The sequence below is a fragment of the Carcharhinus amblyrhynchos genome, chromosome 9 (genome assembly GCF_965287045.1).
Source record: "Carcharhinus amblyrhynchos chromosome 9, sCarAmb.v2.hapA, whole genome shotgun sequence".
Lineage (NCBI taxonomy): Eukaryota > Metazoa > Chordata > Chondrichthyes > Carcharhiniformes > Carcharhinidae > Carcharhinus > Carcharhinus amblyrhynchos.
Genome location: NC_137332.1, coordinates 82,496,483 through 82,523,850, shown reverse-complemented (window position 1 = coordinate 82,523,850; position 27,368 = coordinate 82,496,483). Strand labels below are relative to the sequence as shown.

General features: G+C 45.7%; 1 protein-coding gene across 4 annotated transcripts in view; it reads right to left on the bottom strand.

The window, feature by feature from the left end:
- The window catches only part of LOC145347962 (retinoic acid receptor RXR-gamma-A-like), a 191,930-nt gene that overhangs the window by 49,800 nt on the left and 114,762 nt on the right, over positions 1 to 27,368 (bottom strand). For 3 of the 4 annotated variants that reach the window (XM_080195984.1, XM_080195983.1, XM_080195982.1), the window contains exon 2: positions 13,718 to 13,977. In XM_080195984.1, the coding sequence (XP_080052110.1) occupies positions 13,718 to 13,977 (260 nt within the window). Of the gene's footprint in view, positions 1 to 13,717; positions 13,978 to 19,065; positions 19,133 to 27,368 lie in introns of those variants that run through there. The other variant, XM_080195985.1, reaches the window with a different exon arrangement.

Sequence of the window (27,368 nt, the reverse complement as noted above, 5' to 3'; positions counted from 1 at the left end):
TTCCTCCCCCACAACACGCACATCTGCCACACTGCTTACAGTCTCAGGAACATCAGTTCCAGCCTCTTGATCAGTGAGGGACAATCTCGGCTAATGAGTGGCCCACCTTCATCTCAATGGGCACAAGATTGAAATTAGGCTTCTTCACTAACCGTGATCCCTTGAATAAGCTTAGATAAATTTAATACACACTGGATATTATGTAATGCGTTCCAAAGAAATGCTTAATCATTGATAAATAAATAAAACAATCAACTTCAAAGGGTAAAAACAAAAGAAATATTTACACTTTGGGCGCAGTGGGAATGCATGGCTCTCACACTCAATGTTGTGAGCAAACAGCACACACCTCACTTCACTTGTCCTTGCTTTAAGTGTAAATCACTTTCATCAGACCAGTGGTAAAATTGACTATGCAGGTGGAAACCAGTGGAATGTGACAACTCTTCACATAGGCAAGTGAACAAAATGTCTCATGGGCTGCACTCAGCATCCTGATAGGCCACACTGGCGGTTGCCCCCCTCCCCCCATTGACATTACCACTCACCCTAAGTTTGTCTAATGAGGAATCATGCACCAGCTCAGAATTTCACAGTGGGATCACTGAGACAGATAGCTGGTTACTCAAACAAACCTGCAGAGGCAGGTGGCAGGGACAAGAGTGGACAGGCTACGTTACAAGATATCGCCCTGTTGAAGCACTGCCCAGGTGGACACAGCTGCTGAACCCCATCATCACTGCACCCTGACTTCCAATACTTCTTGGAAAATCAACAGACACTTCATTACCCGATTGAATGATTAATGCTGTAAAGGGAGACATGCTGTTGAAACTTTTCATCCTGTACTCATCAGGACAAATGTAAGAATACCAAATTTCAAATGATCACAATTTACATTAGAGAATAGGGTGCTGACTGGTTAGCAACGTGACTGTGATTGGCTGAGGTACTGCCATGGAGAAGTGTAAATGGCTACATTATGAGCTCAACTGATTATTTTAAATTGTTGTTAGTCAAACAATTAACACAGTCTGGTTGGAATTGAAAGAATTAATTTTGTTCCTTAAAAAAAGGCCCCGTCAGCGATCTAGCAGGATAATAGTACAACTATTAGTGTCTCACCCCTTCCAAATATCTGTTCATAATTACTCTCCCTCTAAAGGTACCTGAGATGACCATGTGAAATGTGGTCATCCTATTATAGAAAGGATATTATTAAACTAGAAAGAGTGCAGAAAAGATTTACTAGGATGCTACCAGGATTGATGGTTTGAGTTATCAGGAGAGGCTGGATAGGCTGGGACTTTTTTCCTCTAGTACATAGAAAGCTGAGGGGTGATCTTATAGAGATGCATAAAATAATGAAAGGCACAAATCGGCTAGATAGTCAATATCTTTCTCCAAAGGTAGGGGAGTCTAAAACTAGAGGGCATAAGTTTAAGGTGAGAGGGGAAAGATACAAAAGTGTCCAGAGGGGCAATTTTTTCACACAGAGATGGAAAATATCTGGAACAAGCTGCCAGAAGTAGTAGTAGAGGCGGGTACAATTTTGTCCTTTAAAAAGCATTTAGACAGTTATATGGGTAAGATGGGTATAGAGGGATATAGGCCAAATGCAGGCAATTGGGATTAGCTTAGGGGTTTAAAAAAGGGCGGCATGGACAAGTTGGGCTGAAGGGCCTGTTTCCATGCTGTAAACCTCTATGAAAGGGTTGCAGTGCTGGATGGGAAGACTAGTCAATTTGGGAGAGTCTTACTGCTGGAGGTGAAGTCTAGGCAGAGCTGGGAGTGTGTGTCTCAGTGCTGGAGGTGAAGTCTAGACAGAGGATAAGAACGCTGAGTTTTAACAAGGGAATAAAGGTGGGTTAATAAATTTTTACAGCAACATCTGTGCCATCGTCAGATTCTTTTTCTCTTTGTGACAGTTTCCACATTAACTATTGATTTGATGCCAAATGGGGATGAAAGATGACATTTAATGTTAGTACTGGGATATTGCAATCTGAGCTCTGTGGCGACCCGTTATATTTTGCAGTTGTTGCTAATGGTATTAACCCAGCCAGCAGCAAGGGCAGATCCAGCCTGACCAAGCCTTCCTGCTCAAGGGAGCTCGCTCCTGGATGGGTGATGGAAACATTTTGCAACTTCCAGAAATTTCCGTGGGCAAGGCTGGCAGTGGAGAAAGGTGCCTTTTCATTCTGCATCACCACTGATTCATAGCCTGTTCCCAATAGCTTCCGGACTACTTTACACAGTTTATGTAGCGCCACACTTTGGCAGTCTACACGTGCGCAGTAAGATCCCACCAGCTACAAAAGGAATGATTGTCCGTTTAATCTGTTTTTGGGAGGGTTGGATGGGAGAATAGACATTGGCTGAAACTTGCTCCAAATGTTGCTGTGGGACATTGTCTATCCGTCTGAGCGGACAGATGGTTTAACAGCCTCTGACAGCGCTGCACTCCTTCTTTACTGCACTGGGGCCTCTTTCTCGATTCGGGGGCTCCGGTTTTCAGAGTGGGGCTCGTACCCAGAGCCTGCTGGGCCTTCTCAATACACCAGGGAGGAATGTGGCAGAAGGGGCAGAATTACCAGGGTCGTTTTCGCCAGATTGATACATCCACACACATGTTCTGGGAATCTGTGCTGACCTATTTAGTTTTCTGTCTTCCCAACCAGCCCCATGCTAACTGGAATGGTCCCGCTATTTGTCAAGCTGGCATGAGGCAATGCTGAACATGCCAGGAATTAAAGCAGGTGTTCGCAGTCCCACGCCAGGGGCTGCACTTAGCGCCTGCTCCCTCCCACGCTCGTCGAAACTTCCTGGGAGGGAGGACAGCTCCCATCCTGTGCCTTGCAATCAGTGCGGCAGTAACAAATGTCAAAGCGTGTTGAGTTTAAATGCTGGAGGGAGGAGATGGGCTGCCAGTCTGTAGATAATGAGGACCAAGCCCGCGATTCCTTCAGGATGTTGACTGTCTGCCAAACAGCTCACAGCTGTAACACAGCACCAGGCAAACACTCCACACACCATGTATGTGCAGATATCAGACCAGGCTATGTGACTGAGAGCATTATGAACGATCACCCTACATCTCTCTACACAGCACTGTCAGAGCTATCATCTGACAGACGTGTTAGCCACAATAAATGCTACTCCAACAGTTCATTCCATACAGGGGGATACAGGGTCTGGCTCCATTATCTTGTAAGGATTCAATGATAACAATGCAGAAGGAGACCATTTGACCCATCGAACCTGCACTGACCCTTCGAACTAGCATCTTACCCAGGCCCTAACTCTGTAGCCTTGTTTAATCCTCCATGTTGTTCATCCTTCAATGGCCATGAAAGATAAAAAGGGAGCAACGGTGTGGATGAGAGTGCGCGAGGGGGAGAAGGAGAGCAAACATGAAAAAGTGAAAATGTGAACAAGGGAGAGAACACTTGCATTTCTATAATGGCTTTCATATACCTCAGAAACTGCCTCAGCACTCTGCAGATAACAGAATACTTTTATAGCCACTGTTCTCATGTAACAAACACAGCAACCAAAATGTGTACAGCAAGATCCCATAAATATCAGCACAATGGTGACCCAACAATCTGCATTAGTTCTCCAAAGGTGAACATCTGCTTCAACCTCCCTCCCTTCCAAAATCCACAAACAGGATTTCTCGGTAGACACACTGTTTCAGCCTTTACTCCACTAAGCCCATTTCCTTGTGTCTCAACACTCCTTCACTTCCCTCCATCATCTGTGAATCTTTTGCTGCCTTTGTTACTCCCACAGTCTCCAGGTCCAAATCGATTCTTCTTCATTCTGGGCATCTGGTTTTGCTGCAGCTACATCTCCCAGCAGGAAGGTCCCTCGCTCATTTCTTTCTCACATTCCATCCCACCATCCTCCCCGTTCAACAGTCACATCAACATCTGAAATAGGAGCAGGAGTAGGTCATGTGGCTCCTCAAACCTGCTCCACCATTCAATAAAATCATTGCTGCTCTGTTTGTATATCAAGTTCCACATTCCCCCAATAAGCTTTTGATTCCTAACAAGAATCTATCTACCTCCACTTTAAAAATATTCAATGGCCATAACCTTCTGAGGCAACGAGTTCAAAAGTCGCATAACCCCCAGAGAAATAAATTCTCATCTCTGTGCAAATAGGGTATCCCCAATCTCAAAGCAGTCCCCCCCGGTTCTGAACTCACTCACAGGAGGAAACATCCTTTTCACACCCTCCTTGTCAAGACTATTCAGTGAAGCTCAATGCAAGCTCGAGAAATAGCACTTTACAGTCTGCTGGCCAAAACAATGAGTTCAAAAATCTTAAATCATAACCTCTCTCTGCACTGCACTTTCCTTTTCTTCGCAGGTTTAGCCTTGCTTCTGGATGGCCGTTCATTATTCTGCCATTCACATTTCCTCTAGGCATATCTATTGTTTCATTAGTTGTCCCATTCCCACACCCTTCGGCCCTCCACCATCAATTATTCTATCATTTAATCTCTCCTATCCACCATTCTGGGAGTCTTGTGACACAGTAGGTAGTGTCCCTGTTTCTGAGCCAGAAGCTCCGGGTTCAAGTCCCACCTCAGGTCTTGATGCTCAAGGAGGGTGTGTCCGTAATGCAGCCAAACATCAACGTGTAAACCCTTCCAACACACGCCAACGGCAGGCAGGAGGAGCAGGAGAGACTCCTGGTCAGCCATGTGAGAGAAAATAAAACTGAGGCCTCTACCATCGCTATCCATCACTGCAGCTGCAATCCATCGGCGGCGCGGGCTCGTTGGGCCGAAGGGCCTGTTTCCCGCGCTGGGTTGTTCTTTGTTCTTTGCAGCTGACAACGTGCATTTAAACGTACATTTCCATGGCAACTCGGACGTCCCAAACAGTATGTGTCCTTTCACACTGCTACCCTCCCTTCTTTCACCTACATCTCTAACTTTACTCAGTTGTGTTGAGAGGTCATTTGGTTGAAACATTAACCCTGCTTCTCTCCCTATGTAGAACGCCAGATCTGCTTTTCCTATTCTTAGTTTTTATTTTAGATTTACAGCAGGGTTTTGCCTCTGTACTCGCTGTGTTGGCTGAGGGATTAATATCAGCCACTACAGGGACAGAATCTTCCTCGTCATTTCAAAATAATGCAATGGGATCATTGTGTTCTTCCAAGGGGGAATCGAAGTGGCTTTGGCATAACATATCACCCAAAAGATGGCAACACTGACAGTGTGGCACTCTCTTAGTACTGCATGGGAACATCAGCCTGGATTATAGGATCAAATCTCCTGGAGAGAGACATTCAGATTCTCCCTGGAGCCTGTAGTTGGCAAGAGGCTATTGAGATATAGTCAGCTTGGTAATAGCTCAGACCTGGAGCATGAAGCCTAGAGGGTGGAATGCTTTGCCATCTCAGGCTCTCAGAGACTGAGCTCCAATGCTCAGTGACACCGCATTCCCTTAAAGGATCCATCAAACATCTGGAGACTGGGTGGTGGAATATTCCAGGCCTGGTGGAGGGGATTCTAGAGGCAGGTGCCATCAAGGCACATCAGACCATCTCACCAACAAGTGACCTGCTCCAGAAAGATATCCTGCAGGTGAGCTAATCCATGGCAGCTAGCCAATTGAGGCCCTTAACAGGGCAGTTAGCCCTTAACCACGCACAGTGTTATAATCGTTTGGGAGGTGCGTAGTTTTGCGGGACGCTAAGGGGCATTTTGGCCTGGCCAATCAACATAACCCAGACTGTGGGAGGAAATCGGGGCACCCAGAGGAAACCCACACAGACATGGGCAGAATATGAAAACTCCACACAGACAATGACCCAAGCCGGGAATTGAACCCAGGTCCCTGGAGCTGTGAGGCATCAATGCTAACCACTGTGACACCATGCTACCCAATAAATAAATAAGCTTATAAAAACTGTATTCACAGGCAAGATCAGGTTTAAATTCCTGTCTCATAAGCTGTAGTAACAAGCAGTGTCAATGTGTTTATAACTGTCTAACACGCTGTATTAACAGTGTGTTAATACCTGTCACACACTGCTGTGGCATCGGCAAAGTAGAGCTTGATACTGGTGAGTAAACAAAAAGATGGAACAAGCCGAGCATTGCTTTCTAAACAAATGTCGGCAATGACAGAATATGTATCATGGAACGATACAGTAATTACGTGACAGACAGATTCCACGTAAATGCAGAGCCTGAACTCTCCAAATTGTTCATTATCACTTGTCTCAGCTCACTTAGCTGACAGTGAACTGTGGGTAGGAACTGTATTAGTTTAATGGCCTTTACTATGGGAGTTCTGTAAGTCGTCAGGCTGCATTCTGAGAAAGACGCCATCAGCTAATGTAGGAAGATAGTCTGCACAACTCACAAAGGAACAGCGAGTTAATCAGAGTGCTTCTAAGTAACAAGTAACACTGCACATACTTGAGACAGCAGCGTGCTGAAAGTGTTACACTGTGGGAGACGTCACAAAAATTCACATACATCTCTAATTTAATTTTAGAGATTTGCAGGCTATTCAAGGTCATGTTTCAGTACTGCAAAGTCAACACTTACTACACTTCTCCCATCAAACATTCCCAGGACAGGTACAGTACAGGGATAGATACAGAGTAAAGCTCCTCTTACATTATCCCATCACTCCCAGGACAGGTACAGCACAGGGATGGATACAGAATAAAGCTCCCTCTAGACTGTCCCAAACGTTTCCAAGGCAGGTACAACATGGGGTTACATGCAGAGTAAAGCTCCCTTGACCCTGGCGCTCCAGTTTCCTCCTACACTCCAAAGATGCATGGGTTAGATTGATTGGCCTTGGAAAATTGCCCTAGTGTCGGGGGGTCTAGCAGGGCAGATGCGTGTTGTTATGGGGATAGGGTCTGGGTGGAATTGTGGTCGGTGCAATGGCCTTCTTCTACACTACAGATTCTAAGACACTGTCCCATCAAACATTCCCAGGAGTTAAGCTCCCTATACGCTGTCCCCATGAAACATTCCCAGGACAGGTACAGCACAGGATTAGATACAGAGTAAAGCTCCCTATACACTGTCCCCATGAAACATTGTGTGGAGATGCCAGCGTTGGACTGGGGTAAACACAGTAAGAAGTCTCACAACACCAGGTTAAAGCCCAAAAAGTTTATTTGATAGTAAACCCACAAGCTTTCGGAACGCTGTTCCTTTGTCAGGTGAGTGGAAAGTTCTCAGTCAAGGAAGTTCTCAGTCAAGTCAAGGAACTTTCCACTCATTTGATGAAGGAACAGTGTTCCGAAAGCTTGTGGGTTTACCATCAAATAAACTTGTTGGACTTTAACCTGGTGTTGTGAGACTTCTTCCCATGAAACATTCCCAGGTCAGGTAAAGCACAAGGTTAGATACAAATTAAAGCTCCCTATACACTATCCCGTCAATCACTCCCAGGGCAGGTCCAACATGGGGTTAGTTACAGAGTAAAGCTCCATCCACAATGCTGCAAAATCAGAAGGAAAACGTGGTCTTGTTGAATGACTGATTAGAAACCAGCGCCTCGTATGGACCAGCTTCCCCTCGACCCTATCCTGGAGTCTCTGTCTGGGTTTCATGCTCAAATGTGTGTTATCTGACCTGGTGCCACAACACAGAGTCAGAGATAAGAGTGTTATCCACTGAGTCATGGTTCTGGTACCAATCACAGAATCTCCCTTCAGTGTAGAAGAGGCCATTCGCCCACCAAGTCTGCACCAACTTTCTGACAGAATAGCTTACACCAGGGCCTCTCCTGAGCCCTATTCCTGTAAGGCCACACACTTAGCATGGCCAATCCACCTAATCTGCACGTTTTTTGGAGTGTAGGAGGAAACTGGAGCACCTGGAGGAAACCCATGGAGAACATGCAAACTTCACACAGACAGTCACCCGAGCTCAGAATTGAACCTGGGTCCCTGGCGTTGTGAGGCAGCAGTGCTAACCATTGTATCACCGTACTGTCCTGGTGGCAGCCTGGAAGAAGGAACAGCCGTCCATTGCAGGGGATGAATTATAGCTGTCCCAAACCTGGCATCAAAAAAAATTTGCATTTCAGAATGTAGGGAAACAGCTAACACCTAAGTATTTTCCATCAAAGTTTGACAGCAAACTGTGATATTACTCGGATCTTCAAAAGCTCTGTGAAAGATTTTACAGGATCTCAAAAGAGGAAAGTGAGGTGGAGGGGAAACTCCAAGCTTTGGTCTGAGTTAGCTGAAGGCATGGCCACAATGGTTAAAATTCGGGATGTACACAGGACCAGAAATCAGCAGAGTGCAAAAATCACCAAGAGGAATAGGAGGTTACAGGAGAATGTGGATGTGGAGGGATTGGAAAATAAGAATGAGCATTTTTTATTTAAATACAAAGTCGAAGTGTTGACGGACTGGGTGATAGTGATAGGAATAGAGGAATGGGACTGGGTGCAGACATGCAATCTGTGGGTTAGACTGCGCTGTGTTTGTCGGACTGGATGACTGGGATCTCAGCTGCTAGGACCACTGCCAATTGGCCTGGGGCTGTGTGATTGTTATATAACAGACTCACGTGGGTCACCCAGCATGGGCACCTCTCATTAAATAAAAGAGACGCACAGACTAGCCAGATGCAAGCAAAGGGGTACAGGAGGCTTTCCTGAAACTTTGCTAAACTCTGATTAGTTCTTTAAAGGAACTGCATGATGTGGAATTTGCCATTGTCTCAGGTGAACAGGGGCAGGGAACACCATTGTTGGAAGAGTCCCCTTGTCTCGAATTATAAAGTCAGTGTATATTCTGGTACATCACAGTGTGCACACAAGGAGCTGACACACAAATGACTCGAGGCTCCTGAAGACTATTGGTTATAGGAATTACACAGGATGTTACAGCTCAGAAACTGACGGCAGAATTTTCCCACCCCGCCTGCCACGGGAATCTAAGAGGGCGGGGGCGGACCACGCAAAGGTCCGTTGACCTAAAGCAGGATTTTCCAGTCTTGGGGTGAACATGGCTGGAAAATCTCACCCTAAGCGTCTTGCTCAGCCATTTCAGAGGGCAGTTGAGTCAACTACATTGCTGCGGCTCTGGAATCACATGAAGGTCAGACCAGGTAAGGAAGGCAGATTTCCTTCTCTAAAGGATATTAGTGAACCAGATGGATTTTTACAACAATCTACAATGGTTTCATGGTCATCATTAAACTTAGTTCCAGATTTTTACTGAATTCAAATTTTACCATCTGCTGTGATGTGATTCCAACCCAGGTCTGCAGATCATTACCTTGGGTCTCTGGGTTACTAGTCCAGTGACAACACCCTACATCACCACCTTCCCACTGTGCAACGATAGGTAATTTCAATAAACTACCATAGTCTGCATGTCTCAGAATTGTTACAGGGTAGGAGGAGGCCATTGGCCCATCGAGCCTGCACTGGCTTTCTGAAAGAGCATTCTACCTTGTCCCACTCCCCTGCTCAATCCAAATAACCTTGCACATTCTCTCTTTGCAGATAGAAACCAATAATCACACTCCTCTTCTGCACTGACTACCAGCAGTTGGTGATGCCAGGCTGATCGAGTGAACCATTCGCCATAATGACAAGAATCCAGTACAAAGGCCCAACCTCTAACAAGTTTAACACGCCAGCTATTTCATGCAGTTTTGGGAAGCTTTTCTCTCGTTGTTCCAAAGCTGTGTTTAAGAAAGCAAGATAGCGCCTCTCATGCCCTAAGGCAGCCCAGAGCACTTTGCAACAAATCCTCTCGCCTCATCCTTCAATCCCCCATCCTGACCTCACTTTCCTCCCCAACATACCCATCCTCAAAATTTAAACTCATCAAGTTTGCCAATCTGATTTCCAGTTCGATTATTAAATGGTCCTTTTTTTTGGAGAATCAGAGCATGGAAAGAGGCCCTTCAACCCACCATGTCTGTGCCAGCCATTGAGCACCTATATATGTTTTAATCCAATTTTCTAGCCCTTGTATGCTTTGGAATTTCAAGTGCTCATCTAAATACTTCTTAAATGTTGTGAGGGTTCCTGCCTCTACCACCCTTTCAGGGAGTGAGTTCCAGATGCTCAGCATCGTCTAGGTGAAAAGATTTCCCTCAAATCCCTTCTAAACCTCCTGCCTCTTGCGTTAAATTTGTTCCCCTGCTGGTTATTGACGTCTCTACCTAGGGGAAACGTGTCTTCCAATCTATCCCACGTCCATAATTTTGTACACCACAATCAAGTCCCCCTCAGCCTTCTCTGCTTCAAGAAAACAATCTCAGCCTAACTAGTCTCTCTTCTTAGCTGAAACGCCGCAGCCCAGGCAACATCCTGGTGAACCTCCTCTGCACCTTTCCTATGACGCCATATACTTCCTATGGTGACCAGGGGAGTAAGCTAGCAGGCATTTGGGACAACAAAGTTCACTCTGCTGAACCTTGCATTGTGTCTTCGTGCTAGCACGAGCCTGGAAGCTTCATTCACTTTGTTACTGAGCCTGGGGCAGTCACAACGTGCAACATCGCTCTCAAGCTGAAATGATCTGGGACGTATTGAGCTGGAGTGGCCCGAGACTATCAAATAGCTGACATCAGGTCTTGCAGTACCACATTCAGCCTCAGGAAGGTGATATTACAGGAGTACAGCCTAAATTTATCTCTGGTACTGAGCTGATGAAAAGTGTTAAAACTCCAGGTGCGGATAAGATTAACGACTGATCTAATTGGGGTATTTCAGATGATTGAATAATTTAATTGTTTCTCTTTATCCACGTTCTCTCCTCTGATAGGAGTGCTCAGACCAGGTGGTTTATTTTTCCAAGCTAGAGCTTACACATTCAGGGGTGACATGTGAGGAAAAGCTTCCTAACAAGGTCGGGGACAATTTGCTTGCTGGAAAGCTGGGGATCAACTGAAAACTTCTGAACCAAGACTACTAGGATTTTATTATAGAGTCATAGAGGTTTATAGCATGGAAGCAGGCCCTTCGACCCAACTTGTCCATGCCACCCTTTCTTTTTTTTAAAACCCCTAAGCTAATCCCAATTGCCCACATTTGGCCCATATCGCTCTGTACCCATGTAACTGGCTAAATGCTTTTTAAAAGACAAAATTGTACCTACTTCCACTACTATCTCTGGCAACTTATTCCAGACACTCACCACCTGCTGTGTGAAAAAATTGCACCTCTAGACACTTTTGTATCTCTTCCCTCTCACCTTAAACTTATGCCTTCTAGTTTTAGACTCCCCTACCTTTGGGAAAAGATATTGACCATCTATCTGATCTGTGTCCCTCATTATTTTATAGACCTCTGTAAGATCACCCCTCAGCCTCCTACGCTCCAGAGAAAAAAGTTTCAGTCTATCCAGCCTCTCCTTATAATTCAATCCATCAAGTCCCGGTAGCATCCTAGTAAATCTTTTCTGCACTCTTTCTAGTTTAATAATATCCTTTCTTTTTATTTATTGGGCAAGGGCATTTAAAATTAGAGAATGGAGTTAAGATACAGATTAGCCCTTGATCTGATTGGGTGAGGGGAGGGGATGAAAGCCTCAAGTCAGCATTTCCCAACTTTTTGAATTCATTCACAGGATATGGGCAATTTGTTGCCCATCCCTAATTGCCCTTGGACTGAGTGGTTTGCTAGATCATTTCATAGGGCAGTTAAGAGTTATAGAAATGGGAGTAGGAGCAGGCCATTCAGCTCTTTGAGTCTGCTACATCATTCATTATGATCATGGCTGTTCATCCAACTCAATTGCCTGATCCTGCGTTCCCCTCCATATCCTTTGATCTCCTCTGCTCCAAGAGCAATATCTAACTCCTTCTTGAAAACATACAATGTTTTGCCCTCAGCTACTTACTGTGGTAGTGAATTCCACAGGCCAACCATTCTCCCAGTGAAGAAATTTCTCCTCAGTCCTAAAAGGGTTACCCCGTATCCTTAGTCTGGAATTCCAGGTACTGGACACCCTCACCATCAGGAACATCATTCCTGCATCTACCCTGTCTAGTCATGTTAGAATTTTATAGATGTCAATGAGATCCCCTCTCATTCTTCTTGACTCCAGTGAATATAATCCTAACCAACTCAATGTCTCCTCATACGTCAGCGCCACCACCCCAGGAATCAGTTTGATGTAGGGCTAAAAGAGTTAAAATAAGCGGTTGGAAAAAATTACCAAGTCAAACACATTGCTGTGGGTCTGGAGTCACATGCAGGCCAGACCAGGTAAGGATGGCAGATTTCCTTCCTTGAAAGGACATTAGTGAATCAGAAGGACTTCTATGATTGTTGAAATGGCGGTCTCATTAGCTTTCAATTCCAGATTCTCAAAATATTAATTTTTCTTAATTGAATTTAAGTTCCATCAGATGCCTTGATGGGATTTCAGCCCACTTCTCCAAAGAATCATACACTGCAGAACAGGCCCTTCAGCCCATCAAGTCTGCACTGACGCACGAAAAACACCCAAATTCCCACCTAATCCCACTTACCAGCACTTAGCCCATAACCTTGAATGTTACGTTGTGCCAAGTGCTCATCCAGGTACTTTTTAAAGGATGTGAAGCAACCCACCTCTACCATCCTCCCAGGCAGCACATTCCAGATTGTCACAACTGTCCTGTTTCCTCCCCCGCCGCATCCCTGGTAAAAAGATTTTTCCTCAACTGGGCCTCTGAATTACTAGTCCAGTAACATTATCAGTATGCCACCAGCACCCTTTAAGTTCTACTGAACATTGTGTTAGATCAGAAACCCCAAGGTATTTATGAACCAGACTAGAACGCAACAATTTTCTATTTTGGCATTAGTGCAAGGACAGATGTTTCACTCTAGGCACGATTCTACATTGTGAAGTTTTTAGAAAAAAATGTTGTTATTTAACAGCACAGATTAATTATAATAAATGAATTATAGAATCCCCACAGTACAGGAGGCGGCCATTTGGCCCAGCAAGCCTGCACTAACAACAATCCCATCCAGGCCCTAACACTGCAATCCTACATATTTACCCTGCTAATCCCCTGACACGAAGGGACAATTTAGCCTGGCCAATCCACCGAACTAGCTTTGGACTTAACATGTGACAATTGGACAATACGTAAATATGACAAGATACAATTTTCAACTGCTAACCTATCACTATAAATTCCAATTCAAGCAATATTCTTCATATAGACTTAAACCCCCTCCTTAACATAAGTTAGCAAAACACAGGCATACTTGTTTATTTTAGGTTAGTAGTCCTACAGCTTTCAGAACACCTCTGGGGACACACATATAAAACACTGCTTTCTTCATGCAACCCAGGTAGCAACTGTTTACATTTTAAAATGGAACTGAAACACACTTTGCTGTAGGCTTAGCTCCTCCCATTAAGCACATGACTCTGTCTCTGTCAATCAACCTAATCAAACTCTACTCTGAAACCCCTCAGAGAACTTAAATAAACAAAAAGTCCATTAACTCCACAAAGTAACACATTCCTAGGTAAAATCAGTTATTAGCCTGCATTCTTAGCACCTGTTGCATGTTTACCAGGCAAATCGACTCTTGTAACAAAATACTCCCTCTTAATGCAACCCCACCTTAATATAAAATATATCAAAATAGCATAGTATCATCATAATAATGATACTACGCTTAAACTTGATCCATTAATTTGCCCAAGACAACCTAGTGACCTTTGAACTGGTTAAAGGTTTTACCTGGGGATTGTTGAGTGGTCCGTAGCCAATGCCTGGAGTGGATGGTAGGGACACTGAAGGGGAGCCTATCGATGAGGTGATGACTGGATATGGAGATCCCAGTCCATTCACTGGGGAAGCCAGGCTCCCCATGGAGGTGGTGAGGGAACGTGAAGCATTTGATGAGGATCCGATCATTGAATGATGGCCAACCATTGAGTTCACTGTCGAGTGTGGGGGAGGCGAGTTCATTGAGGTGGAATTCACTTGTATCGCGGAGTCTGCAAGGAAGAAAATAATTCAGGGTTAGCAGTGTACAGGAATATACAGGAGTGGTACAGTTAACAGGCCAGAGGATAACATCTGCACTTTTATCCTTCTGACGCCCTCACTGGCCATTTCTAAAAAAAAAACAATTTCCATGGGATGTGGGTGTCTCTGGCAGTTAAGAGTTAATAGCATTGTTGTGCGTCTAGAGTCAGAACGGGTAAGGAATGGCTTTCCTCCCTAAAGGACATTAATGAACCAGATGGGATTTTACAATAATTAATGAGGGTTTTGTGGTCACCATTACTGAGGCAAGCTTTCAATTCCACATTGTTTTTTAATTAATTAATTGAATTTAAACTCCACCAGCTGCCACATTGAGATCTGAACCCCTTTCCCCAGAGCATTATCTTGGCCCTCTGGATTACTAACCCAGTGATATTATGACCATCTCCTCTGTGCTATCACTTCACCTGTGGCCACTTTTCATGCCTGAGCTTTGAGAGGCTCTGCAATGGCAGAGCGCACCCCCTCACTTAATGCTACTCTGCCTTGTTGGGTCCAGTCCTGCCCTTGAGCATCTGCTTCCAGTGAATCCCACCAGCTTTCTGGCCATTAACTGTTTTTATCTTTTTCTGAACCCAAAAGGGGCTGGTGGTGCAGCTTTCGTTTAAGCTCCGGTGACACTGAACATGTGTGAGGAGACCCCAAATGTGGCCAGCCCATTTCATAGCCTCTCCCCGTACACCCCACATCTCACATCTATTCTGGTGGCTGCAACACCTTTGCAACCACCTTTTTCAAAAGGCCATCACTGACGAGGAGATCCAACACTGGATTAAAAATCTTATTTATTAATGTCACAAGTATGCTTACACTGTAATGAAGTTACTGTGAAAATCCTCCAGTTGCCACACTCCAGTGCCTATTCGGATACATGGAGGAAGAACTTAGCATGGTCAACGTATCTAACCAGCACTGTGGGAGGAAACTGGAGTACCCGGAGGAAACGCATGCAGACACAGGGAGAACGTGCAGATTCTGCACAGACCCAAGATGGGAATCGAACGTGGGTTCCTGGTGCTGTGAGGCAGCAATGCTATCCAGTGTGCCGCTGTGATTAGTTGCCTTGTTCAGCCTCCTATCAACTATGGCAGTGAGTGTTTGACAACAAAGAACCTTCACAAGTCCCCGAGCTCTATCCTCTTCCCTCCCAATAACCACACCATCAGGTTATCGAATCCTGCGTCTAGGAGGGGCACTTTCCCATCTGAGGTTCAACACAACCTTGAGGCGCCATCCATGATCCTGTGTGTGTGGACTAGGCATTGGAATGTCTAAGCAGCCATGATCTTAAATGAAGGAGTAGGCTTGAGCAGGATGAATGGCCTCCTCCTGCTTCTGTCTTCTGAACATGGGGAGGGAAATCAAACATGACCAGTCAAACCAGACACCAGGCCTGGGGTGGTGGGGAGGGAGGAGGGGAGCCTCTGCGAGCAGTCAGTCTCCAAACCTCTGGGCAATGGAGGGGTGGAGGATGGGGCAGGTGGGCGGGGGGTTTAAAACAAATCAAATTTGGCATTGAACCACAGCGCCCCCCCCTCCCCCCACAACCAATCGTGTGTGTGGGGTGGGGGGGGGTGGAAGGAATCAACTGTGTGAAACACAGGAACACAGAACTAGCCAGTGATGCTCCACATGATTGAATAAGCAAGCTTCGAAGATCAGAAATACCTGGCTCTCGCGGGAGGTGTATCTGAGTCTGTGGTCTGTGCGGCAGGACAGGAGGTGGGGGCAGAGAACGGGTGCATGGCTGGAAATGAAGAGTAACAGAAGGGCCAAGGACTAGATCGGTTTGTCTCCAAACAGCCCAACACACTTGCAGGAGGAAGCTGACAGTCTGTGTTCCCATTAAACAATTACATTCAGTCTACGTAACAATTCTGTCGCCTTTAATGTCCATGGGGACTTGTACATTTTGCTCTATTGCTATTTGGCACATGTCAGCTTCTTTTAACCTTTTTCACTGCCCGACGACCTCCAGCTGTTCTCCTTACTCAGAATCAAAGGCTGGGATATGATTCAGTGAACCGCACAAACCAGAAGCTGATCGGTACCAGCTAGCCTGGTTCACAATGAACAGCGGGCCAACATACCACCCAGAACCTTAGGAGGGGAGATGGCAGATGGCAGATTGCAGAATGTCAGGCTTCTGAACCTAGGGAGGGGGCAGACCAGCATCCCTGGGTTAGGAAGATGCAGAGCCCTGCTATCTCTGGTCAAACAGAGAGCAGTGGAATGGAGGTTTGGTGGTGGGGGGGTGGTGGGGTGGTGGGGGGGTGGTGGGGGGGTGGGGGGGTGGGGGGGGGGGCGCGCGCGGCGCGTGCAGTTAAACAAGATCAGGGTGGCAGGAGTGAGAGAAAAGGGGTGGGGGGTGGAAGAGGGGCAGGAGGGAGGGGGAAGAGGGGGAGAGGAGGAGAGTTGAGGGGGGGGGGTGGAGTTTGAGAGTGTCGTCAATGACATGCCAAAATAGAACATAGAACATAACAGCGCAGAACAGGCCCTTCAGCCCACGATGTTGCGCTGACCAGTTAAAAAACAATGACCCTCTAACCTAAACCAATCCCTTTTCATCCATAAACCTATCCACGGATCTCTTAAACGCCCCCAAACTAGGCGCATTTACAACTGCAGCAGGCAGGGCATTCCAATCCCTCACCACCCTCTGGGTAAAGAACCTACCCCTGACATCCGTCCTATAACTACCCTCCCTTAATTTAAAGCCATGCCCCCTCGTGCTAGCTTTCTCCATCCGAGGAAAAAGGCTATCACTGTCCACCCTACCTAAACCTCTAATCATCTTATATGTTTCAATAAGATCCCCTCTTAGCCGCCTTCTTTCTAACGAAAACAACCCCAAATCCCTCAGTCTCTCCTCATAGGACCTCCCCTCCATACCAGGCAACATCCTGGTAAACCTCCTCTGCACCCTCTCCAAAGCCTCCACATCCTTCCTAAAATTTCCTTCTTCTGTCTAAGTAGAGGGGTTTGTGAGCTTTCATAACTATTGTGTCAGCATGGGCGAACCAGGAAAGGTTGTTGTTGATGTGGACACCTAGAAACTTGAAGCTCTCGACCATTTATTCTTCATCCCCGTTGATGTAGACAGGGGCATGGTCTCCACCATGCTTCCCAAAGCCAAACATTTATCCAACAGGGTCAGTCATGGCACAGCGAATCATCTGTTTGCCGCTGAGACAGAGTGTTGTGAGTTTGGGCCTCTGTCCAGATTTAAGTCTATAATCCAAGCATTGCAGGTGTGCTGCACTGTCATATTTGCCATCTTTCAGATGAAACATTACACTAGAACCATGGAGTCATAGTCATCATGTCTGTGTTGATTAAAAACACCCAGCTAACTATTCTAATCCCATTTTCCAGCATTTGCCCTTTGGCGCTGTATGCTTGGCATTGCAACTACTCATCTAAATACTTCTTAAATGTATGAGGGTCTCTGTTTCCACCACCCTCTGGGTGAAGAAGATTTTCCTCACATCCCCTGCAAACCCCATGCCCTTTATTTTAAATCTGTGCTCCCTGGTCATTGATCTTTCCAACAGAGGAAGAGTTCCTTTCTATCCACCCTATCTACGCCCCTCAATTTTACACATCTCAATCCTGTCCCTCCTCAGTTTCCTCTGCTCCAAGGAAATCTGAGGAATATACCAAGGCTCCATCTGGCCTCTCAGATCAATGTAAAAGATCCCATGGCAGCATTCAAAGAAGAGCAAGAAGATCTCACGGTGCCTTGTCCAGTATTTGTCCCTCAGCAAAGGTCATTAGTGGTGTTTGGGACAGCTTGCTGTGTTGAAATTGCCAGGTACATTCAGTGAGTGCACTTCACTGAGTGTAAAGTGCATTGGAATGAGGAAGATGCTAATTAAATGTCTTCCACAGGATGAGATCCAAGGTGGTCCATGCCACAGTGAGTGAGCCACACTGGGCTATGTTTAAACAGGAGCTCAGTTTGTATGTTCACTTTGTGGGAAGAGAGCAGTGTGCATGGTGTTGGTAACTGTGAAGATGACCTGTCCACTGTCCTGATGAAAGATGACACAGAGCCTCATAGTGCAGCAGAAATACACTGACAAGTAATTCTATTATTACAGCCGCAAGTAGCCTCTCGGGATCCACAGACACCACCAGCCAAACCATCAATCACACACGGCCGTCAGCTCCCAATGTCAATTCCCAAGCTTTGTGCTGATAGTTTCGGGGCAATGGGGCAGCTCATTCCTGCTTTAATTCAAGTGCTGTCGGACTTAAGTGCAAGATCCAATTGATCACACTTGGCTTGTTGCATTGACACATTAAAATCCAATTTACATTCCTCTTCGTATTTAGTGAAGCTTAAAGTGTACAATTCTTTTACCCCTCTCCTAATCTCTTCCACCCCCCCTGAAGATGCTGACTCTCATTGCAATACGGTTCCATGGACCCTACTCCCCTCCTCTCACTGACATCAGATATTCTGCGGTTGCTCGCCTTTTTGGCTGTGAGGGACTTATAATGAACTTATAAACGAATTTGAGACAGACCTTAGCCACTCTACTCTGTCCCATCAAACACTCTCAGGCCAGGGAAAAAACAAGATTAGATAGAGTAAAGCTCGCTCTACACTGTCCTCATCAAACACTCCCAGGACAGGTATGGCACGGGGTTAGATACAGAGTGAACTCCCTCTTCATTGTCCCATCGCACACTCCCAGGACAGTGGTTTCGACATGGCTTAAGGCTCTTAATAGCCCCTTAAGTGGTTTCTTGTCCATTTTGTGCCTGCTTGCACTCTTGATGTACTGTGGGATGGTTTACAAATTAATGGTGCTATATAAATTCAGGCTGCTGGACACAAACATTTTGGTTGAGATGCAGTCCAGTGATTTCGCCACAGGATACTGGAGTCCAGACAGTCAGTACAATTTCACATGAACAGTTTCGTTTATAGTAATAATATCATGTCATTCCCTAATTAGTCACATAAAATTCAAACGAGAACAAAGTTATTACTATGCAATTAGATCATAACTCAAAGAAAATCCAACCCTTTATATCATCGGGGCCTAGCGGATGAAGCCTGAAGTGGTTGTTAGTTCCAGCAATCCTTGTCTTCATCAGCTCTATTGTGTATCAGTGCAGTGCCAGCCTCATGAGTCCTGTCAGCGACTGCCCTTCAGGGTAGCATTAACCTATATTGAGTCTGCCATCTGCTTGTTCTCTGATACTGATAAGTTGTGACAGTGGAGCGTCACTGCGTGCGTAGCAAGCGATTGAGAAACAGCAGTCTTCAATCAATGCATAACATGCAGCTTTTGCGAGAGGATTTTCAGGTAGGTTCCCTGGGCAGGGTTCAAGAGCAAACATCTCGCATCCTACAAAAGCCCATTGTCTGAGGTAACATTGTACGTTTTGCCACTTGTACTCGAGTGGGGTTTGGTCAGGGGAGCCACTCTTGTTCCTGCTGAATGTTCAATCCATCTCATTCACTCTTCTAACTCCCGACTCCCATTCAAGTCTCCTGGTCTTCACCAACTCCGTCAGTAGTACCTCTCCTGGCTTTGGAAAGCAGATCCCACCTATTCTGCCATGTGGAACACCCTTCTACCCACCCCATCTTGCCTCAGCTCCAATCCCCCTTCCTGTAACTTGCCCCCTCGCCTGGTGCTGCCATATTTTCTCCTCACTTCCCATCCCCACCTCACTTCCTCTCTCATTTTATAAAATGTAAATCGACCAGGAGGAGATTTTCTAGGTTTCATGCAAATGCTTGTAATTTTTATAACATTCATGCTACACCAGATGTAGTGTCCTTAGTACCCCATAAAAACACACCTAACCTCAGAACTTACTAATATCTCCTGAATGTTGGGGGTGTGTCAGAGGGTGGTGGTTAGCTACAGATCCACAGGGGTCAGCCAACTTCTCATTCATCTGTCAGTCCAGCAAACAAGCTCTTTAATCCAAGGTGACACAGTTGTCAATGAGGAACATGAAACCTCACATAGCCATCTCCTCCCACTTACACACGAAAGTTCACAGTAAAACTGTGTTGGCTGCAAAACCTCAATCACCCGGCAATGGATGATCATGGTTTTGGCCAAGTCAGGCATCAGATCAAACTCAAGATGAGACTCAACGCCTTTTCTTGCCAGTTTGGATCTTACTTGTCTCTCTTGTTGGGGGACCATGAATTGGAATTTGAATTGATTTTTGGAGCAAGCAAGGAGATGGATTAAGGGTTTGCCCTATCCACTCTGTGCACTAGCCTTGTAACTCTAAAAATGGAAGAAACAAAGAGCCAGATAAGTGGGGTGAAGGGGTGTAGAAAGTGAAAGGGAAATTGGGGAAACCATAGAATATACATGAGCACCATTTCAGTGACATGGTGATGTAACCCAGGATGACAATGCAGTATAATAGTAAGGGAGTGCTTTGCAGTCAGAAGCGCATAGCACTTTACTTGAGATTTTTCACCAATGCTCACCAGTTGAGGTGGAGGGAAAAAAGCACCTGGACAGCAATTATTAAGAACTGGACAGTCCTCTTGGCTCTGTGGGATCATGCTGTGTAGCAAAATGACTGCCACTTTTGCCTCCTGAACAACATTCACTCTGCTTCCATTTGTGTAAGATTCAATGTAGTTCTTTTTCAAATATTTTTTGTAAAGCCCAATTAGTGACACTGCAGGTGAATGTTTGGGGGTGTTATTTTTAGTTCAGCTTTGCCCTATCAGCCGATGGGAAAGCTTGCTTGCCCAATCTCTTGGACAGAATAAAACATCTCCAACCACAGAAAATAACGTCTGCAGAATACCCGTTTACATCATACATATTCCAGCCTCAAAACTGACTCTCCAGGAGAAGGGTAAAATGGTGTTCTTCACAATCCCATTTCTTAAAAATTCACATCCTGGAGATGTGGGCAGCCCCCCCTGTTGAGGCTGTCATTGCAAGAAGTCTCATAACACCAGGTTAAAGTCCAACAGGTTTATTTGATAGTAAACCCACAAGCTTTTGGCGTTTGCCCCTTCGTCAGGTGAGTGGAGAGTTCTGGTCTCAGACAGAGCACATAAAAGGCACACACATTCTAATCAGTATTCTGTAAACTGTGTGTGCCTTTTACATGCTCTGTTTGAGACCAGAACACTCCACTCACCTGTCGAAGGGGCAAACCCCGAAAGCTTGTGGGTTTACTATCAAATAAACTTGTTGGACTTTAACCTGGTGTTGTGAGACTTCTTTCCGTATTTACCCTGGCATCTCCACATCGAGGCAGCCATTGCCATCAGAAGGCTAACGGTTGGCTGCCATTCTGAAAGTCTTCTTTTACCTCGTTTTGTAGCTGTCAGACACAAGCTGAGAACTTTGCTCAGCCATTTCAGAGGGCAAAGGGTTTTCCACATTGGTGAGAGACTGGACATACACAAGAAATTAGACTGGGAAAGGAGGGCGGGGTTCTCTCTCTGGAGGTGCTCAACTGAATCAGTTAATCTTTCACACCAACCTGACAAATGCACTTGGATTTGTTTTAAAACTAGAATTCAAACTGCCATGGTGGGATTTCATAGAAACCCTACAGTGCAGAAAGAGGCCACTTGGCCCATTGAGTCTGCACCAACCACAATCCCACCCAGGCCCTACCCCCATATTCCAACATATTTACCCTGTACTCCCTCTAATCTACGCATCTAAGGAGAAATTTTAGCATGACCAGTCAACCTAGCCTGCATACCTTTGGACTGTGGGAGGAAACCCATGCAGACACGAGGAGAATGTGCAAGCTCCACAAAGACAGTGACCCAAGCCGGGAATCGAACCCAGGTCCCTAGAGCTGTGAAGCAGCAATGCTAACCACTGTGCTACCGTGCCGCCCGTTTGAACCTGCATTCCTGATACTGAATCCACTTCAGTAACATAGTGTATTACTACTAAAGTTGCTATTATTCAAATGTTTCTATTCAGAATTGGCTTGTTGTTATGGAGCCACACTGGATTCAATTCATTGGTCATAAAGGAATATTAACATGTGCAGTTTTTAGTAGATTAAATTGGTCTGTTTGGCATACAGCACTCACTGACTTTGTAATTTGCAGGGTTCTGGGAAGAATGTGGTGAACAGTGGGACTAATTGGAAAGAGCTAGCAAAGTCCAACAACTCAGATGGCCAACTTCTGCAATATATAATCCTGCAACAGTATGACAGTTTTTCCAGGGGGTGGACTTCCCCAGCGAGTGCGTCAGACTTTCCAGGGCTTCCCCAGCAGTGTGTCAGTGCTTACAGGGGGTCTCCAGTGTGTGTGTGTGTGTCAGTATTTACTGGAGGTCCCTGGAGTATGTCAGTATTTACAGGGGATACCCAGATGTGTATCAATATTTACAAAAGGCACCCTACATTGCAAAGGTAGTGAATTCCACGTATCTATGAATGCATTAGGTACCCAGATGTGAAAAGCCCTGAGGGGATCAACTCAAAATCTTTAAGCAGATGAAGACATGTTCGTTATCTCACGGTGAAGACCGAGGGGAAATGCTGACACTATTTCCGTATTTAACATATGCTAATCGGTTGGACTCACAAACCCTGTCAGCAGTTTCTAATCTAATAAATCACTCATGATAGATGGCAAAGAGTATGAACATTACTGCAAATGTGTTTAATATGGTGAGCAGGGGTAACATAAATTATTCATTGCTGTGATTAGATTGTAGGGGGAGAAAATGAGATATTCCATCCTTGCCTGACCAGACAGTCATTTATCATCAGCCACTCTGAGCTGCAGCAGAGAAACACCTCTCACCCAACACTTAATCAACATCAATGACAAGGCAAGGCACGGGCAAACCACCTTTAATAAGGGGCTGTTCCTTCTAGCTGCCTTCCCAATACCATCAAATCCTCGCTCACTGAACGGAGGAATAGAAACATTCGCCCCCCCTCCCATTCAGGGGTCCTCTCCCTACCTCAAGTTCCTTCACATGGCTGAGCACCATGTGGTGTGAACAACCCACACAGGCCTGGACACAGCTGCTGGCACACAGTCAGAACATCCAGTGGCAACTAACTCCTGAAGGGTGGAGTCAGTTAGTGAGTCATAAATTGTCAACGTGAAAATCTACAGCTAGAATAGAATAGCACCCAAGTGTCCAAGAGTTATTTTCCAACTGCTGAGCCTATTGTCTTCAGAGTCTTCTTGGAAGCTGCGGACACTTTGGGGGGGGGGGGGGGGGGGGGGGGGGGGTGTTGCGTAGGTAAAATCATGGAATCATTGATGGGATAAAGCTCAAAAAGAAGTCTTTTGGCATCTCATGTCTATGCAGTCTCTCCGAATGAGAGCTTTACTTGATGCCATTCCTCCATCTTCTCCCCATGGCTCTGCACATCCTTCTTTTTCAGATAATAATTGAGATCACTCTTGAATGCCTTGACTGAATCTTCCTCCACAACTCTTGAGACAATGCCTTCCAGATCCAAACCACTCTGTGTGAATACGCTTTGCCTCATGTTGCCATTGCTTCTGATGTCAATTATCTCATTCTCCACCCTTCCACCAATGGGATCAGTTCCTCCCTATCGAATTCCCGATCCCTCATGATTTGAGCAATTTCATTAAACCTCCTCTCAACCTTCTCTTCTCCAATCTCCAACCTCCAACTGAAGTCCCTCATCCCTGGAATCATTGTTGTCAATCTTTTCTGCGCTCTCTCTCTAAAGCCTTCACATCTTTCCTAAGGTGCGGTGCCCAGAACTGGTCACAATCCTCCAAGTGTTCAATACAGGTTGAACATCACTTTCTTGCTTTTGCATTCTTATTAATAAAGCCCATTCCGAAGAAGAATCACACTGGACTCGAAACTTCTCTCTCTACAGGTGCTGCCTGATCTGTTGCTAGAGCCTCTGCTCCTTTAGAATTGTACCCTTTTCTTTTATATTGTATCTCTATAATCTTCCTACCACAGATCACCATACTGATGGCGCTTGTCCATCTGACTTATCTATAACTTATAGAAGTTCTATACTAACTCATGTATCAAATTAATTTTGGAATTGTACTAGTTTATTGAGAGGTATCAGCCAAAGCAAGGGGGGAGGCCATTGGGCCCACCATACCTATCCTGCTCAGCTCCTGCTGGCCATGGCTTGCCTGAATCAATAACATATCCCTTAATTCACCGAGACAAAAAAATCTGCCTTAAATATATTCAACAATGGAACATCTACAACCCTCTGGGGTAGAGAATTCCAAAGATTCACAACCCTTTGAGTGAAGAAATTTCTCCTCATCTAAGTCCTAAATAATCGGCCCCTTATTCTGAGAGTGTGCTCCAATGTTTTAGACTCCCTGGCCAACAGGAATCTACTTCTGTGACCACCTTGTCAAACCCCTTCAATGAGATCGCCTCTCATTCTTTTAAATTCCAGAGAATATCATCCTCTGATCAGAGAACAATCTCCTCGTCTCATGGACCAATTCACTGAACCGTGACTGTATCATCTCCAATGCAAGTTTTTAATTGTGGCCACCAAATCTCATATTCTAATTTGACTCGAGACTGAGATCCATAATCGAGGCCTATGCTGCAGTACAATACTGAGTGAGTGCTGCAATTGAGGGGAGGGGGGGAGAGGATGTGAGCATGACAGAGAGAGAGAGAAAAAACACACACATACAGAGCGGCGGGGGGGGGGAAAGAGGGGGAAGAGGGGGAAGAGGGGGAAGAGGGGGAAGAGGGGGAAGAGGGGGAAGAGGGGGAAGAGGGGGAAGAGGGGGAAGAGGGGGAAGAGGGGGAAGAGGGGGAAGAGGGGGAAGAGGGGGAAGAGGGGGAAGAGGGGGAAGAGGGGGAAGAGGGGGAAGAGGGGGAACTGTGAACAAGGGAGTGCTGTGCAAGTGCCCCGGTGTTTGGGGTGTCATCTTTCAGATGGGATCTAAAACCATAGATCCCACGACAGGATATGAAGATGATTAGGAGATTTCTCCCCAGTGTCCCGGTCAATACATACCTCTCTTTCAGCCTATGAAGTGTGTTTTATCTCACTGCTGCTTGTAGTAGTTTGTTGTGCACGTCCAATCATACAGCTGTGACAGGCTGCCAACTAGAGTATTACCAATGCCACTGACAGCCATAGCATCCTATAGTGCAGAAGGAGGCCATTTGGCCCAGAATCTGCAAGCCCAGCCAGGCTCTATCCCCATAACCACATGCTAGCTAGTCCCCCTGACACTAAGGAGCAACTCAGCATGGTTAATCCACCTAACTCGCACATCTTTGGACTGTGGAAGGAAACTGGAACACCTGGAGGAAACACACACAGACACGGGGGGGGAATGTGCAAACTCCACACAGACAGTGACCCAAGCTGGGAATTGAACCTGGGTCCCTGGCGCTGTGAGGCAGCAGTGCTAACGTTGTGTCACCGTGCTGCTCCACACCATCTGACTGACGTGGAGGAGATTTTACTGTCACCGAGCTGTTTCCCTCCTACTCAAGTGTTTCACTCTCTCCACTTCACCTGTGAATGCAGCCAATCGGTGGAAAGGCACAGAGACTGGTCCCCCCCACAGTCTCCTGAATCTCACACCTTAACTGAAAGGTACATTCTGAATCTTGCAGATTTGAGGGGTCTATCATGGTGCTGGTTCCAAGACAAAGTAGTTGTTTGGACCCTGGAGAGCTGGCTAGACAAACTACGCTTTCAGTTAGCTGTTATACAGCAGAACCTATAGGAGACCCGAAGATTTATATCCTAGCAACTAAATTGTTCAACAGTGCCAAGACAGGAAGACAATGAATTATTTCACATTGTACACATCAAAAGGATATTGCTTTTTGTTTCTCACTGGGAAGGTTGTGACCAAAGCTGTTTTACTCAGTTAGCTGGATGGGTGGTTAGTGATCCAGAGCGATGCCAGCAGCATGGGTTCAATTCCCATACTGGCTGAGGTTATTCATGAAGTGAATCTCAACCTTGCCCTTGACCTGAGGTATGGTGATCCTCAAGTTAAATCACCGCCAGTCAAAAGGGGAGAGCAGCCTGTGGACACATGGGATGATGGCAACTTTACCTTTAAAGTGAATCCAAACCTCTTGTCAATTAAACATGGGGCTGGTAAAAACAGTTTTGCAACGATCATCATTGGTCTGGGTTTTCTTCAGGTCCAGGAGGCATGGCCACCCAAAATCAGGAATACTGAAGAGGCCAGAATGAAGAGAAGTGCAGATATCTCTGGGGGTTGCAGTGCTGGATCAAGTCACAGAGATTGGAAGGGCAAGGATGCGTCAATTGCCAATTTGCACTGGATAGACCATGTCATACTTCCCTTCAATTTCTCCCGATCTCTGTAATCCCCTCTATCGCTACAACCCACCAAGATGTCTGTACTCCTCTATACTGCCTCTTGTACATCCTGATGTGAATCTTTCCACTGCCTACATTCTAAGAAAAGTCAAGCCAATAACCATCACAAAAGGGAAATTACAGAGTGAACTCTACCAATGAGGAAATATAGCTGAGACACTGCAGAAAGAAGAGTAATAAGATGTTGTTCCTCATCATCAACATGTCAGTTCAAACACCAAGACTGTTTTATAAAAAACATCTCCCAGCCCATCTGTCTTGTGAATATATCTCCTGCACACCAATGTCCAACTGCAAATCTTCTACCAGAGTATTCAGTCAGGCAGAATCATTTGAAAACATAAACCCTTCACAATGCTTCTTGACATTTTTTCATTCTTTTAGAAAGTGCACTGAAATTTCACTAAGATGACCAATAGGACAGTGTAGAAAACACTTTACTCTGTATCTAACCCCCCTCCTGTTCCTGCCCTGGGAGTGTTTGATGGGGCAGTGTTGTGGGATCATTACGCTTTATGTAACCCCGTGCTACATCTGTCCTGGGAGTGTTTGATGGGGACAGTATAGAGGGAGCTTTATTCTGTAGCTAACCCCATGCTGTACCTCTCCTGGGGGTATTTGATAGGAATAGTGTAGAGGGAGCTTTATTCTGTCCCTCACCCTATATCTGCCCTGGGAGTGTTTGATGCCAGTAGGAGATCTTGTGACGCAGTGCGTAGTGTCCCTGCTTCTGAGCCAAAAGCTCTGGGTTTGAGTCCCACCCTAGGATGGCAAGGAAGATACCTTCATAACATGGCCAAACATGTTGAGTACATCAATTCCTGGTCAGCCACACTCGACATGGCGTGGCAACCTCTCAAGCTATAAGGCCACTTACGACAATGACTCGTCCCAAGAATCACTAGCTCTGGAAACATAAAAAAGTCTGCCTTAGTGCACCACTGGATGTGGGAAGAGAATTGGAATGGAATTGAAACTTCATACATGGAAGGTG